The 17,977-nt window shown below is 44.1% G+C and overlaps 1 protein-coding gene across 1 annotated transcript in view; it reads left to right on the top strand.

Moving 5' to 3' along the window:
* The first annotated feature begins 679 nt into the window (after positions 1-679).
* The window catches only part of LOC124712439, a 115,384-nt gene continuing 98,086 nt past the window's right edge, over positions 680-17,977 (top strand). Inside the window, exons 1-4 of the mRNA XM_047242734.1 lie at positions 680-932; positions 1,071-1,229; positions 1,330-1,706; positions 1,789-2,301. Coding sequence (XP_047098690.1) covers positions 680-932; positions 1,071-1,229; positions 1,330-1,706; positions 1,789-2,301 — 1,302 coding nt within the window. The remainder of the gene's footprint in view (positions 933-1,070; positions 1,230-1,329; positions 1,707-1,788; positions 2,302-17,977) is intronic.

Raw genomic sequence — 17,977 nt, 5'->3', positions numbered from 1 at the left:
AAAATAACCAATTCATCTGTTATATTTTAAAAATGATTAGAAACTGTTACGAATCCATGCAGTCTGTACCAATCAACAAATTTCAGGCAGGAGAGAGAGCGCCAAACTACCGACATGACAAAACGATTAAAGTCGAGAATGAGGCTTAGTTCAAAGTCTGGCCCTGGAAAATAAATTAAATAAGCTAACAATAACGAATCACTTTGCTTTGCGTGACATTTTTCACTCAGTTCGAATTGTTAGGTTTCAGAAATAGAGCGGCCAACGAATCTCAAAGCACTAAATGGAACTTTAATCGAATATTATTGGAAAGCAATTAACAGTAGACCTAATTACCCTACAATACTGTGGAATTCTTAAGTACAAACGAAAGACATTTCATCAGACGGTATTGTTTCGTCTTCAACAAACGATACTCTTAACAATGCGTATTTCGCGTATAGTCATTACGAGTACGTTTAGCTAAATTCATTTACTGTGTAGTTTCTTTTTGTAAGTGTTTCGGGTTACTGTGTGTTACTGTGAGTGGAGAAATGGGAAGTGACAGTGAATATGAAAACACAAGCACGAAACTTTCGTGCACGCCGGAGAAAAAACGTCTAAAAAGAGGTGAAATCTCGAAGATAGAGCGGCCTGTCCATCGACAACAAAAATTTCGTGATGATATTGCAATACCAGCATGGTTTCCGAAATCCAGAATATTAAAAACCATTCCAGAAGTAAGAAGCACCTAAACAAGGTGCAGTCTGTTACCGTGCGACAGCCTTCAGTTGCTCAATTTGTCACAAACGCACAACAAGTTAAGAGGACGGTTGCTAAAGCTGAAATCAAATTATCAGCATTCTTAGCAGAACATAATGTGGGATTTTTAGCTGCTGACCATTTATCCGGTTTGTTAAAAGATATTTTTCCAGACTCGGATATTTTCCAGGGCCAGACTCTGAACTAAGCCTCATTCTCGACTTTAATCGTTTTGTCATGTCGGTAGTTTGGCGCTCTCTCTCCTGCCTGAAATTTGTTGATTGACACAGACTGCATGGATTCGTAACAGTTTCTTAAACGGCACAAAGCACGTGCCATTGTTTCTAATGTTATTGGGACGTCACACAAAGAAGTGTTGGCGAAAAAACTACAACACGCCAAATTTAGCATAATGACGGACGAGTCCACCGATATCGGAACTGTGAAAAATTCGTGCGTGGCGATCCGCTTTTATGACAAAGATTCAGGTGAGTAACAATAAGAGCTAGTTTTAAAATAATAACCAAATTAATTCTAAAATAAATTTTCCTGTCAAGTTACCACTTTGTATCACTTCTCCTTTTACAGGATGTATTGAAAGTAAGTTTTGGGAGCTATATAAAGTTTATGAAGATGGAGACTTAAATATTGAGAAAGCTTCTACTGCAGAAAATCTCTACAATGGTGTAGTAAAAACGTTTAAACAGCATAACATTCCATTTGCCAATATTATTGGCTTTGGAGCAGATGGTTGCAATACTATGATGGGAGTTCGTAATTCTGTAGCAAGCAGATTCCGAGATAGCTGCCCGGGAATTTTTGTAATGAAGTGTGTTTGTCATTCGGTGCATATATGCGCAAGCGAGGCGTGCAAGAACCTTCCAAGAGCTTGTGAGGACCTCGCGAGGAATATTTATGGTTTTAAACTCAGTGCGAAGAACCAGGCAGAGTTAAAGGAATTTCAGGTATTGTAGCATTTTATATCTCGTAGACTTTATTTTACGTCCGATTGTGTGGAAATAGGCTAAACATTATGTTTTATTCCAGGTATTTTTAAACTTGGAACCACACAAATTACTACATCCTTCACAGACACGTTGGCTGTCAATGATCGCGGTTGTTAGGACAGTGCTGGAAAACTGGGATGCTCTAATGCTGTTTTTTAACCAAAAATGGCTTTCTGAGCGAGTTCTAAGTGCTGAACAAGTTTTTAACTGTTTACATGACTCCTTTGCAAAAATGTATTATATATTCTTAGAGTGGATTCTACCAAAATTTACTACTTTCAACGAGTATTTCCAGTCTAGAGCAGTAGTAATTCTTGACCTTCTTGACAAGATTAGAGCTCTCTATACAGAAATACTTCTGTATTTCATGAAACGCACTTATGTCATGGGAAAAAATCTCAGTGATGTTGACCCAAAAAATGCAGCTCATCGTCTGGAAGATTCACAACTGTATTTGGGTGTGAAAATTCTGAAGACCGCTGGCACACCAGAGATAAAGAATCACCCACATCTTATCAACGATTTTTATCATCGATGCAAGAACTTTTTTGTGGTGAGTATACATTTGTGTGTTTATGTGTGGCAAACCTAATGAGAGCTATTAATTCTCAAATATTACAGACAGCTTCGTGCCAGATCAAATTACGGTATGATATGGAAGATAAAGTGCTGTCCAAACTAGCGGCACTCAAACCTACAAATGCCCTGTCACAAAGTTTCCGAGATACAACACCTTCACTCACGCCTTTAATGGAACTGTTGCCACGTATAATTCCTCCCTCAGATCTCAATTTAGCACAAACTACAGATGACGACCAGTGGAGCCGTCTCCCTCTGGTTTTGGCTTGTCTCCCAGACTCACTACATAAGGAACAATCACCGAATAAAATGTGGAATATATTAAATAACGAATATGAAGAATTTAAGGAATTGAGCGTTTTCGCTCTCTCAATTTTGAGTTTACGTCATTCAAATGCAGACTGCGAAAGAGGTTTTTCTAAGGTATGTAGAGCAATGAAGCTAATAACTAGTTAATAATATGATTTCATACTTGTCAGGTTATTGAAGTTTCATGTTCAACTTCAAGTAAACCGCATGAAAACCAAAATTAGGAACAGACTCCAAACCAGTACACTGAATGGAGCACTTCTTGCCTCTGAATGCATTAAAGAACGACCAGGAAACAACGGAACATGTGTAACTTTTGAGCCAACACACGAAATGTACGAGAAAATGACGTCGGACACTCTTTATAAAACGAAACAGGAAGAAGAAGATGTAGACATCGAATTTGTTTCATAATTACAAATTCTTGTTCATAGTTTTATTCATTTGTAAATAAGGTTTTGTAAAGCTGTATATATATATATATATATATATATATATACAGGGTGTTACAAAAAGGTACGGCCAAACTTTCAGGAAACATTCCTCACACACAAATAAAGAAAAAATGTTATGTGGATATGTGTCCGGAAACGCTTAATTTCCATGTTAGAGCTCATTTTATTACTTCTCTTCAAATCACATTAATCATGGAATGGAAACACACAGCAAACACTTTGTTACAGGAAATGTTCAAAATGTCCTCCGTTAGCGAGGATACATGCATCTACCCTCCGTCGCATGGAATCCCTGATGCGCTGATGCAGCCCTGGAGAATGGCGTATTGTATCACAGCCGTCCACAATACGAGCACGAAGAGTCTCTACATTTGGTACCGGGGTTGCATAGACAAGAGCTTTCAAATGCCCCCATAAATGAAAGTCAAGAGGGTTGAGGTCAGGAGGGCGTGGAGGCCATGGAATTGGTCCGCCTCTACCAATCCATCGGTCACCGAATCTGTTGTTGAGGAGCTCCATCGTGCATGAACCACATGCTGTGTCGTACTTGTAAAGGCACATGTTCTAGCAGCACAGGTACAGTATCCCGTATGAAATCATGATAACGTGCTCCATTGAGCGTAGGTGGAAGAACATGGGGCCCAATCAAGACATCACCAGCAATGGCTGCCCAAACGTTCACAGAAAATCTGTGTTAATGACGTGATTGCACAATTGCGTTTCTCGTCAGCCCACACATGTTGATTGTGAAAATTTACAATTTGATCACGTTGGAATGAAGCCTCATCCGTAAAGAGAACATTTGCACTGAAATGAGGATTGACACATTGTTGGATGAATCATTCGCAGAAGTGTACCCGTGGAGGCCAATCAGCTGCTGATAATGCCTGCACACGCTGTACATGGTACGGAAACAACTGGTTCTCCCGTAGCACTCTCCATACAGTGACGTGGTCAACGTTACCTTGTACATCAGTAACTTCTCTGACGCTGACATTAGGGTTATCGTCAACTGCACGAAGAATTGCCTCGTCCATTGCAGGTGTCCTCGTCGTTCTAGGTCTTCCCCAGTCGCGAGTCATAGGCTGGAATGTTCCGTGCTCCCTAAGACGCCGATCAATTGCTTCGAACGTCTTCCTGTCGGGACACCTTCGTTCTGGAAATCTGTCTCGATACAAACGTACCGTGCCACGGCTATTGCCCCGTGCTAATCCATACATCAAATGGGCATCTGCCAACTCCGCATTTGTAAACATTGCACTGACTGCAAAACCACGTTCGTGATGAATACTAACCTGTTGATGTGCTTGGTGCTAGTACTGTAGAGCAGTGAGTCGCATGTCAACACAAGCACCGAAGTCAGCATTACCTTCCTTCAATTGGGCCAACTGGCGGTGAATCGAGGAAGTACAGTACATACTGACAAAACTAAAATGGGCTCTAACATGGAAATTAAGCGTTTCGGGACACATGTCCACATAACATCTTTTCTTTATTTGTGTGTGAGGAATGTTTCCTGAAAGTTTGGCCGTACCTTTTTGTAACACCATATATATATATACTACGAATAAAAAATTTTCAAAACGTACGAGAATTTTTACTAAAATACGAGAATTTCATGAGGTTGGTACGAGAATCGCGCTGTCTGGATATCACAACCCTGGCGCGTAGCGTTGCGCAGTTGGAGGTGAGCCGCCAACAGTGGTGGATGAGGGGAGAGAGATGGCGGAGTTTTGAGAGCGGACGATCTGGACTTGTGTCCATCAGAAAGAGTAAATTTGTAAGACTGGATGCCATGAACTGATATACAGGGTGAGTCACCTAACATTACCGCTGGATATATTTCGTAAACCACATCAAATACTGACGAATCGATTCCACAGACCGAACGTGAGGAGAGGGGCTAGTGTAATTCGTTAATACAAACCATAAAAAAATGCACGGAAGTATGTTTTCTAACACAAACCTACATTTTATTAAATGCAACCCCGTTAGTTTTGTTAGCACATCTGAACATATAAACAATTACGTAATCAGTGCCGTTTGTTGCACTGTAAAATGTTAATTTCATCCGGAGATATTGTAACCTAAAGTTGACGCTTGAGTACCACTCCTCCGCTGTTCGATCGTGTGTATCGGAGAGCACCGAATTACGTAGGGATCCAAAGGGAACGGTGATGGACCTTAGGTACAGAAGAGACTGGAACAGCACATTACGCCCACATGCTAACACCTTTTTATTGGTCTTTTTCACTGACGCACATGTACATTACCATGAGGGGTGAGGTACACGTACACACGTGGTTTCCGTTTTCAATTACGGAGTGGAATAGAGTGTGTCCCGACATGTCAGGCCAATAGATGTTCAATGTGGTGGCCATCATTTGCTGCACACAATTGCAATCTCTGGCGCAATGAATGTCGTACACGCCGCAGTACATCTGGTGTAATGTCGCCGCAGGCTGCCACAATACGTTGTTTCATATCCTCTGGGGTTGTAGGCACATCACGGTACACATTCTCCTTTAACGTACCTCACAGAAAGAAGTCCAGAGGTGTTAAGATCAGGAGAACGGGGTGGCCAATTTATGCGTCCTCCACGTCCTATGAAACGCCCGTCGAACATTCTGTCAAGGGTCAGCCTAGTGTTAATTGCGGAATGTGCAGGTGCACCATCATGCTGATACCACATACGTCGACGCGTTTCCAGTGGGACATTTTCGAGCAACGTTGGCAGATCATTCTGTAGAAACGCGATGTATATTGCAGCTGTTTGGGCCCCTGCAATGAATTGAGGACCAATGAGGTGGTCGCCAATGATTCCGCACCATACATTTACAGTCCACGGTCGCTGTCGCTCTACCTGTCTGAGCCAGCGGGGATTGTCCAAGGACCAGTACTGCATGTTCCGTAGATTCACTGCCCCGTGGTTTGTGAAACCCGCTTCATCGGTAAACAGGTAGAACTGAAACGCACTCTCTGTTAATGCCCATTGACAGAATTGCACTCGATGATTAAAGTCATCACCATGTAATTGCTGATGTAGCGACACTTGAAATGGGTGAAAGAAGTGACGATGCAGTATGCGCATGACACTACTTTGACTCAGTCCACCGGCTCTCGCAATGTCCCGTGTACTCATGTGTGGGCTCATGGCAACAGCAGCTAACACACCAACTGCACCCGCTTCTCCTGTGACGGGCCTGTTACGGACCAGTTTGCGTGCTATGACCATACCTGTTGCATACAGTTGGCGGTAGATGTTTTGCAATGTGCGGCACGTTGGATGCTCTCTGTCCGGGTACCGTTCTGCATACACCCTACAGGCTTCAGCTGCATTTCGTCGACACTCGCCATAGATGAGTATCATCTCCGCCTTTTCAGAGTTCGAATACACCATGGTCACAGTTCCTACAACACTACACTACCACAGACGTCTGGTAACACGGTGTACTACAGTTGGTCTGCGTGCGGAGACGAATGCAGAATAACGATAGCAGCAAGCGCTACATGCGGACTCTGCGACAGCTAGACGAAACCACAACAGTGCACTACAGCCACACTCGTAAACACGGTCGTCATCGTAAACATGTCCCTGCAGATGCTGCTCGCCGACCGTGGCCCGTGTTTGTTACAACACGCAACTGAACGTCGGAGGTTTCAAGCGTCAACTTTAGGTTACAATATCTCCGGATGTAATTAACATTTTACAATGCAACAAACGGAGCTGATTACGTATTTGTTTATATGTTCAGATGTGCTAACAAAACTAACGTGGTTCCATTTAAAAAAACGTAGGATTGTGTTAAAAAACATACTTCCGTGCATTTTTGTATGGTTTGTATTAAACAATTACACTAGCCCCTCTCCTCACGTTCGGTCTGTAGAATCGGTTCGTCAGTATTTGATGTGGTTTACGAAATATATCCAGCGGTAACGTTAGGTGACTCACCCTGTATATATTATGACTTTTGAACACTATTACGGTAAATACATTGTTTGTTCTCTATCAAAATCTTTCCTTTGCTGACTATGCCTATCAGTATTTAGTGCCTTCAGTAGTTACAATATTTTATTTAGCTGGCAGTATTGGCGCTCGCTGTATTGCAGTAGTTCGAGTAACGAAGATTTTTGTGAGGAAAGTGATTCATGAAAGGTATAGGTTATTGTTAGTCACGACCATTCTTTTGTAGGGATTATTGAAAGACAGATTGCGTTGCGCTAAAAATATTGTGTGTCAGTTTAGTGCTGATCAGAATAAGTAAAGAGCGAAATGTCTGAGTACGTTCAGTTCTGCTCAGCTCTTTGAAAATCAAATGACGTAAGAGGTTTATCAGCACTGTAATTCATTAATTTTTCTAAGGGGACGTTACATAAGAAACACCGCCTCTGTCTGTTATTTGAACCATCCTGTGTGTTGTGGGAGCAGCATAGTTTGCACCATGCTATGTCCAGCTTTCTGTGAGAGCCAATGGATCGAAACATGTTAATGTTGGTTTAACACCAGACACAGACCTCAGAGTCATTGTAGAGAAACAAAAATCTATGTATGTGTACACTTGTGATTGTGAGATATGGTTTTCCTCCAGTACAGGCGACAAAAGTTAACACAGGTCCTTGGAAGCGATTTCGATCACTGTCCGCCTGCTCCAGTCGACCGACGCAAGTATATTTAATGGGGTCATCACATATGGTCGATGTCAACACACAGAGCCGGCCGCGGTGGTCTCGCGGTTCTAGGCGCGCAGTCCGGAACCGTGCGACTGCTGCGGTCGCAGGTTCGAATCCTGCCTCGGGCATGGATGTGTGTGATGTCCTTAGGTTAGTTAGGTTTAAGTAGTTCTAAGTTCTAGGGGACTGATGACCACAGCAGTTGAGTCCCATAGTGCTCAGAGCCATTTGAACCATTTTCAACACACAGACGGTAGTTGTTTCCGATGTAGCTCAATAGAGAGACGTGTTAAAATCTTATTGAGTTTTCTATCAGATGATGTTAGCCAAGTTTCTATAGTTCGTAGTTTTACTCCGTTGGATGTTAAAAAAAAATAACAAGAGAGAGGGAGGGGGGGGGGGAGAGAGAGAGAGAGAGAGAGAGAGAGAGAGAGAGAGAGAGAGAGAGAGAGAAAAGGGGGGGGGGCACTGTGCAGTCAGCGAAGAGTGGGACACCATTACGTTTTAGTATTTCCAAGGTGGTAATCATAGGAATACGATAAAGAACATTAGATCACGTACCAAGGGTATTTATAGACAGCCATTCGATATCGATCAATTGTAGATGTTATGCTTTTGAATTTCTTTGAGCGGAACTCTGCACGGTTGTGAATTTCCTCCTATACGTTAGTGTGTTATTTTTCTCGTAGTGATAGCTGTTTACATAGCCAGTGACGGGTGGAGGACTAAACGGTCTTCTAACTAACTAATGGAACAGTGCTGTCGGAGCGTGATGTGATTTCGGCATAATTAACAGGGGTCTGTAATTTTGCGGCGGACATCTCCTATCGTTGAATCAGTTGTATCTAAATGCTACGTACCGAAGACCGGAGGATTCGTGGAAACACTGGTAGGCGATACTCTGACGAAAGGGGAATTGAGAGGTAAGCAGTGTACCGCTGCGGGTAAACATATTACAACCTCTCATATACGTCTCGCGGAGTGACTGCAATGAGAAAATTAGTGGCTAATACGAAGAGTTCTACAGAGAGACAATCAGCAGCAGAATTTCTGTCTTTGTTTTCTCAATAAATAAGAGACAACATTCTTCCGTGAGTTTTAAGCGCCTATAAATGGATGGAGTGACATCTTCATACATAGGTAGACTAAATTTAAATCTACATCTATATGCATACCTCGCAAGCCATCGTATGGTGCTTGGCGGAGGGTACCCTGTACGACTACTGGTCACTTCCTTTCCTATTCCACTCGCAAACAGAGCGAGGGGCAAAACGACTGTCTGTATGCCTCTGTATGAGCGCCGATTTGTCCTATCTTATCTTCGTGGCCCGTACGTGGAATGAATGTTGGCCGCAGTGGACTTCTTCTGCAGTCAGCTTCAAACGTCGATTCTGAATAATATTCCTGGAAAAGAACAGTGCATTCCCTCCAGGGATTCCCGTTGCAGTTCACGGAGCATCCGCCCACTAATTTAGCGGTAGCCAATTAGTAACACTTCTGTAGGGCTGTATTCTGAGAGAAACCTAGATCTGCCGACTCATAGGCGACTGGAATGTGGCGCTCAGTAGACAGGTATTTTGCTACTGCTCACTGGGTCAGTCCATTTGGGATATTTTGAAAACACATCTCACAACGTTTCGGTTTGCAGGAGGGATGAGGGGAAGCAACTTGTTCAGCATCCTGGCATGTACCCCAGTGACATTTAAGCGCCCAGTCCTGGGAAGGATAGGACAACTTTTGCGAGTCTGGAGTCATTAACAGCTGTCCTTCTTAGCGAGTGGCGGACTGTCGGCCTGGAGCAGTACAGCTCTGAGATTTGCTACCCAGCGGCAGCAGTGGAAGCTGTCCACGTGCGATGCGGTGGCGGCGGCGCGGATGGGGGTGGATGTGTCACGAGGGTGGAAAAGAGAGCGAAACGCCCTATTGCCTCCACAGACCGACAGGTCTCAGTACGATTAGTTCGGCAGCAGCATAGCTGAATTCTAAATGACTTACTTCCACCAGGATGGCACGGTAACCGAGAGACAGCTCAGCTATTTGACGACGGTTACCACCCATTTTGGTATCGGAAGAAGTGCCTGCCTGCCCTGTGGGAAGCCTACAGAAAGGTCACGGAAGTGACTGCAACGGTTACCTTGCAAGTGTAATCCGATTACAGAAAAAGAATTACTCACTATGTAAGGAGACTCTCATCATCAATTTAATTAATTAGTCAATCAGTTCGATATCAACGACGCGCCACCAGGCGGATGGAGGCGAGGGCGAGAGTATCGTGGATATGATTGGATAGTTGGAGCGGTAATAAGGTATGTTTTCGTTGCGGCGAGATCTAACAGAATTTCAGTCTCCCATTTACACAGGAAGAGATGATCATTATAATAAAAATCAGGTATATTAGCGAACCTATAAAGTGATACGCAGTAGAAACCTGATATATACAACTCCTCTGTGCTGCTAGCTTGACATACTTCGTCGGTGAAGCATTTGGTTACTTTAAGAGAGTTCGAAAGTGAGAAGGCATCGTATGACGGAGGTAGAGCATGCTCTCAGCATTCCGTCATGAGCCATCCTGTGGTGCAGGATGTGGCAGATTTTAGGCTGACAAGAACAGAATTTTTCTACGTGATGAGAGAACACTTCGAGGAAATTTAGCCTGTGTCGTAGTGTTGTACAGGATTTTCACAAATAACGATACTTTAAGAATCTGGAAACGCATGTATGGTCCGATTTCTTCCTCGGAAAATAACTCGTATAAAACGGAGGAATCCACATTTTGCGTGAGAAATTCTAGGTGTTTTGACGAAACAACATCTCCGTTTCGGATTGGGTAAAGTTGGTTTTTTAAACTGAGGAGTCTGTAAGTTGCGGAACTGCATTTAGTCCAGATCGCACCTGCTGATCGAAAGCCGCAGCTTAAGCCTCTCGCTAGCGGTAGTTACAAAGACCGCTTCCGGGCGCTAAGCTGCAACAGCTTCGGCTCAGCTCTCCGCGACCCTCGATTGCAAACCTCCCCAGCGGGACTCTCCCGTTCTTCGGCAGGGTTTTGTCAGTGCCATGGGCCCGTTCACATCGGATAACCCCGCGCACTGCAGGCCGCCCTCCTCCACCCGCGCTCTCTTGCGCCCCGCGTTCCACTTCGCGCACATAGGTCGTAGGGACTCCCCTCTCCTGTACGTACACAATATACTGCACTCTCGCCGAAAAAGCAAAAGTTGTCGCTTCGAAAAGAGCAAAATTGTCGTACACGCCCCCTCGAACTTATCCAAATAAAACGTCCCGATGCAGGAAAGATGTCCGATCCTCCCTGCATGTCGCCTCCAGTGACCCGCAGTAAAGCTGCAGCACAAGAGGCGGGAATGCCGGCTGTTCCCGCCAGCATCTCCGTCCCACTCTCCGCGTCCCAGGTGGCAGGTGCCTCGAAGTACCAGAAGATCGCCGATCAGCAAGAGCTGATCGAGCTGCTGATTTGGGTGGGGGGGGGGGGGAGGGGGGGGGGGTGAACACGCACAAACACCGACACACCCACACACACACACACACAAACGCGCGCGCGCCTGTCGCAAACACAAGAGATATGATAATTTTAACATTTTTATGCAGCGACAGCAACTCATATTGTTTATACAAGAATATACAGCCTACAGTTGCAGGTTAACTTTATCGTTTACCTAGGTTTCAACGTTAGTAATAACGTCTTCTTCAGAACCTGCAAAAAGTTAATATTAGAATATGCTAGTAAATTATATTAGATATGGTCATCCTACAGGATGCAACGTGTAGTACTTACATAAAATATTATTTAAATGTTTGCCTAAAACAAGCCATGTCCTAAGTCAACTTTATAAAACTTATGGTTATGCATCAAGTTTTATAAAGTTGACTTAGGACATGGCTTGTTTTAGGCAAACATTTAAATAATATTTTATGTAAGTACTACACGTTGCATCCTGTAGGATGACCATATCTAATATAATTTACTAGCACATTATAATATTAACTTTTTGCAGGTTCTGAAGAAGACGTTATTACTAACGTTGAAACCTAGGTAAACGATAAAGTTAACCTGCAACTATAGGCTGTATATTCTTATATAAGCAAGAGATATGACCTCGCTCTCACCTCTGGCGGCTCAGGCACCGATAGAACCGGAGCCAGCGCCGACAGAAGACAGCAACAGCTCCGAAGACGGACCGTGGCATCAGTCAGGTCCACGACGCAAACCGCTTCAAAACACACAAACAAGTGAGTCCACAAACACACGAGGCAACCGCCGAGTGCTGCTGCCAACTCCATCTACATTGCAAAATAGCAACACCAGCAACACGGGGAACAATACGAACAACCCTGCGACAGCAGCACACACAAGCAGCTACGAAGAATCCGAACAAGTCCTCGGGTGGCTTCGCACCAGTAATTATACACAATTACGAAGACCGTAGTCTCCTAAACAAATAATTTAATAAGAGACACAACCCCGCAACATTTTACTCCAACCTCACCGGGTAGGTATGCCGACGCTGACCGAGAGATCAACACCGGCACCCAGCGGCAGCTGCCGAGTAACGACACCGCACAACGTCAAAGGTATCGACCTGCATGATACCCACTACTAACAAAGCCCCCTTGCATGACATGTCGCAGGCAGCAAGACATCCGCTACTGCTCTTACTATCCGACCTAACTATCGCAAAGGTTTTTTCCCTTGGCTCTCACCTTGGCACTTTTTTTCCCTCTGTCCTTCAAACCGCTATCCTTCGTTCGACTTTAGATCCCATCTATCTCCAGAAGAGCGCGTATTAATGGTTAACCTTAAGCAGACGTACGCAAACATCGCAGTATCCACATCTTGCAACACCTCACTGTATTGAAAACTAACCATTATGCAGATGGAAGTAGACCTTTCGAGACGGTCATCACGCCGGTGTTGGCGTGGGGAGGGGCTCCACCATTTTTTTCTTAAAAAAAAACAAAAGAAACAGAGGCTCAGCTCATCAGCGCACCTGACGATGGCGACATGTCTGATCGCCGAAATATTGTTCCCGTTGGACACTATGAACCAGCAGTACACCCGTCCACTCTTCAGTCAGCAAAAAAATGGTTTTAGCCGTTTTTGCATCGTGGGCTTTTTAAACGTTAGCAAGAATCACCCTGTATAGATCGTGGCAGTGAGAGGGAGATGCTGAGTACGAAAGCTTCACTATGAAGAGAGACTGGGTACACGGGTTTGGAATGTTCTCTGTTAAAAGAGCGCCAGTACATTGACATGCCACAACTTTTGGTGTCGAAGATGGAATGTGGACTGAGACAGCTGGTTCCCCACTTTTCTTCCTTTTCATGACGAGCATAATCGCCTTGTTTGTGCTTCAAGTGGAGCGTTTCTTCGCTGGCTTACACTACGGTGCTCTACGTTGCACAAGATACTGCCGGCGGAACTCGAGTGAATTAACAATTGTTCGTGGTGCAGTAGGTGGAATCAGAATGCGCGGAGACTACGACATGTCAATCTACTGTATTTAGAAAACGGACGCCCCCGAAGAAATGGCGCGAAGTGTTCCAGCGCGGAGTAGAGAGTTTATACACAGGTTTATCAGAGTAACAGCTCCTGCTATTTTGGTGCCGTAGAGGGCAAGGATGTAAATATCACTCTTCAGTAATGCAGTGTCTGCAGATGCATCGTTTTCTACACGAAGATCAGTGATCATCACTCCGAGATTAGATGCCTGTGCTTCAGCTGTTATCATTACCAGAAGCCATGAAGTATTGAAGTTGGTTTATTACTATTGGTCACAGAATATCTTCGGCGGAGGTTCGAGTCCTCCCTCGGGCATGGGTGTGTGTGATTGTCCTTAGGATAATTTAGGTTAAGTAGTGTGTAAGCTTAGGGACTGATGACCTTAGCAGTTAAGTCCCATTAGATTTCACACACATTTGAACATTTTTGAACACAATATCTTCTACGAAATTTGTTTACTTAGTTTCGAGTATTAAAATGTATAATATTGTTTTCCTACGAAAGTGGCGATAGACAGGCTTCCTAAATAGAGATTCAGAATGTGCGGAGACTACGACATGTCATTGTACTGTATTTAAAAAACGGACGCCCCCGAAGAATGGCGCGAAGTGTTGCAGCGCGGAGTAGAGAGTTTATACACAGGTTTATCAGAGTAACAGCTCCTACTATTACTACTTGCTGCCTCCGGTATGTAATTTTTTTCCGTCTACATTTTCTGCTGTCATATTTCTGATTTCCACAGACATTTTTAATCAAAATAACAGTAGACTGCGCTAACTACGAATTTAAACAACTACACTCCTGGAAATGGAAAAAAGAACACATTGACACCGGTGTGTCAGACCCACCATACTTGCTCCGGACACTGCGAGAGGGCTGTACAAGCAATGATCACACGCACGGCACAGCGGACACACCAGGAACCGCGGTGTTGGCCGTCGAATGGCGCTAGCTGCGCAGCATTTGTGCACCGCCGCCGTCAGTGTCAGCCAGTTTGCCGTGGCATACGGAGCTCCATCGCAGTCTTTAACACTGGTAGCATGCCGCGACAGCGTGGACGTGAACCTTATGTGCAGTTGACGGACTTTGAGCGAGGGCGTATAGTGGGCGTGCGGGAGGCCGGGTGGACGTACCGCCGAATTGCTCAACACGTGGGGCGTGAGGTCTCCACAGTACATCGATGTTGTCGCCAGTGGTCGGCGGAAGGTGCACGTGCCCGTCGACCTGGGACCGGACCGCAGCGACGCACGGATGCACGCCAAGACCGTAGGATCCTACGCAGTGCCGTAGGGGACCGCACCGCCACTTCCCAGCAAATTAGGGACACTGTTGCTCCTGGGGTATCGGCGAGGACCATTCGCAACCGTCTCCATGAAGCTGGGCTACGGTCCCGCACACCGTTAGGCCGTCTTCCGCTCACGCCCCAACATCGTGCAGCCCGCCTCCAGTGGTGTCGCGACAGGCGTGAATGGAGGGACGAATGGAGACGTGTCGTCTTCAGCGATGAGAGTCGCTTCTGCCTTGGTGCCAGTGATGGTCGTATGCGTGTTTGGCGCCGTGCAGGTGAGCGCCACAATCAGGACTGCATACGACCGAGGCACACAGGGCCAACACCCGGCATCATGGTATGGGGAGCGATCTCCTACACTGGCCGTACACCACTGGTGATCGTCGAGGGGACACTGAATAGTGCACGGTACATCCAAACCGTCATCGAACCCATCGTTCTACCATTCCTAGACCGGCAAGGGAACTTGCTGTTCCAACAGGACAATGCACGTCCGCATGTATCCCGTGCCACCCAACGTGCTCTAGAAGGTGTAAGTCAACTACCCTGGCCAGCAAGATCTCCGGATCTGTCCCCCATTGAGCATGTTTGGGACTGGATGAAGCGTCGTCTCACGCGGTCTGCACGTCAAGCACGAACGCTGGTCCAACTGAGGCGCCAGGTGGAAATGGCATGGCAAGCCGTTCGACAGGACTACATCCAGCATCTCTACGATCGTCTCCATGGGAGAATAGCAGCCTGCATTGCTGCGAAAGGTGGATATACACTGTACTAGTGCCGACATTGTGCATGCTCTGTTGCCTGTGTCTATGTGCCTGTGGTTCTGTCAGTGTGATCATGTGATGTATCTGACCCCAGGAATGTGTCAATAAAGTTTCCCCTTCCTGGGACAATGAATTCACGGTGTTCTTATTTCAATTTCCAGGAGTGTATAAATGTATTTCCAATTTTCATTGTATCTGATTATAATTTCATAGCAAAAAAACAGAAACACACTTGCGTGATGTGCTCTTGCTAATATCATGTTCTAAATTTCACACTAGTTTTGCAATGAAGTCCTTATAGAACTTTTGTTACAGTATACAGTTTCCTCATACCAGTGCAATTTCAAAACGACACATTATTGGACATAGGTTAAATATGTGATTTCGTACCCTTTATTATTTCAGGAAACTATTAGTGGTTATTGTGACACGCGTTGTACAATGTTCAGTCACACTCAAAATTACAGGAAATGGAGAAAGATAAAAACCGTGTCAACCGTATCTCCCACTGCGCCTTTGAAATAACTGACGCAGCACTCGTATCAGTCATGAGTGAGCGAGCAAAGATTAAATATACCGAGAAAGAATACTAGTGCCTTGACGCGTTCATGGAGTAGGAGACTGAAAGAATAATAATAAACTGGTTTTAAAAGTAGTAACGAAGACAGTTATCAAGTTATCAGGATCCCAAGACCACCGAAGCCAGGGAACTGGATGATAGCGCAACTATAATCTACACAAACTGATACGACTGACGAACTTGCGAGTTCGGCTTCCGATGCCATCCAAAAATGGATATTGTAAAATGAGCGTAAGCCTCATTTAATTTTATTTTTAAAATGGTTTAATTTACTTTCACTTAAGTTTAAGACAAAAGGCTAAATATTATACTGATTTGTACATTGACGAAATGTCTTGTGCCAGTAATGCTGCGACGTGGTTATCTATCTCCACTTGTTCCCTGACGTCCCCACATAATATACATTAGCGCTATGTACAAGGTGAGTCAGGAGGGAAGGTACGTGTTTGATTCTGAACAAAAATCTTGATGTGGGTATATTCCCTATTACGAATGGTTTCCGAGATAGAGCGCTTTTAATGTACATTTCTATTTGTTTTCTGTTTTATTCATTATCATTGTTTACAACGTACCACAGTAATACTGAGGAAACTGAGACGAACATTTTGATACAGGACGCTTGTGGTCTATCGAGTCGGAAAACTGGCCTACAAAAAGCTTCCAAGGTACAGCGCACGCGCGTCGTGCGAGATTTTCAACATTATCGCGATATCTCCGCGCAAACTGTTAGTCCTAGACAAAAAATAAATAGGACCTTTCCGGTAGAAAATTTACTTTAGTTTAATTGTGTACTGAGACACGTTTTCGCTGGAGTGTGCGATTTTCGAATTATCAGAGAAAAACGTTCAGTTCAAAACTGATAAGCGAGTTCTACCTCGGAAACCATTTGCAGTAAAGCATGTGTCCATATATGGTCTTTTAGTCTTGAGACATTAGCACACTCGCTTGACAGCAACGACTCGCGCAATGAGTAGCATATTATAACCTACTTGCATTTAACACTGTCAATGTCTCTTTGCGAGCCTTCCGTTCGGGAAATGTTTGAATCACAGTTGCCAAGGTTTCCAAATCTGTGAAGCTTTGTTGATGCATAGTTGATATGAGTCCACTTTAAACACGAGTCAGAGTGCCGAATACAATCAGCCTCGTCTACAGTCAGTGGACGAGCGCAAATGGTGTGCATAGCTACACATACATTCGGGAACAAACTTAATATTTTAAGAACGTGCGTCTTATTCAACCGTTGTAATTGTTACAAAGTAATATATTCAAAACTAAACTATGAATTGTTTTCAGATATTTAATTTATTTCTTTAAATCTATTGTGACATCATTATGGTATTCATAGATAAATAACTCGCACGCCTCAGTGACCTGATCGTCAGTCATCTTTAAGTATGTCCATAAAACCAAAATGTTCCATATAAAATCTTCACTGTTTTTAATCGAGTTTTCAAGTTAGACACGAGATTGTCAATAATGCCATAAAATTCATCTATCTTCAATAAATCTTGTGGATTCACATCTGTCACTTCATTCTTGGCTTTACCACGAAATGATTTCCTCTTCATCGTGTGCGCCTCCAGAAAGTCAGAATCGATATTAACTGCACTGGCAACAAGTTTAGATCAGGTACCATGGCGTCCCATCTTCCCTAATATATTTTAAGTAATTTAATAAGCTCGCAAAGCGTCGTACCTCAACATCAAAGGTAGTACTTCCAGCTTTTAATAATTTGCTTCTGTAGGCGTTTGGTACCAACAACTTTGGATAAGTTGACGCCTTCATTAAAAACTTGAATGAACTCACATAATCCATAAAAAAAACCGTATCACAGAACGTGTTTCAGCTGACAAATTTAACTTATTGGGAGGTTTATCAGCAACGGCAATCTTATTCTGGTGAGTTGCAATTAGGATTGCAGCGTCAAGCGAGCGCTCCAACGTTCATCAATCATGGAATCTAAAAACTTTCCAAAACAAAGTTTCAGAAATTCCCATTGCGGTGTCCTGATATTGAACATGTTGTCGCGAAGTTGAGTCACTCCAAAAAAAAGTATCTGCTTATGGCA

The sequence above is a fragment of the Schistocerca piceifrons genome, chromosome 8 (assembly GCF_021461385.2).
Source record: "Schistocerca piceifrons isolate TAMUIC-IGC-003096 chromosome 8, iqSchPice1.1, whole genome shotgun sequence".
Taxonomy (NCBI): domain Eukaryota; kingdom Metazoa; phylum Arthropoda; class Insecta; order Orthoptera; family Acrididae; genus Schistocerca; species Schistocerca piceifrons.
This window is presented reverse-complemented; position numbering and strand designations above follow the sequence as displayed.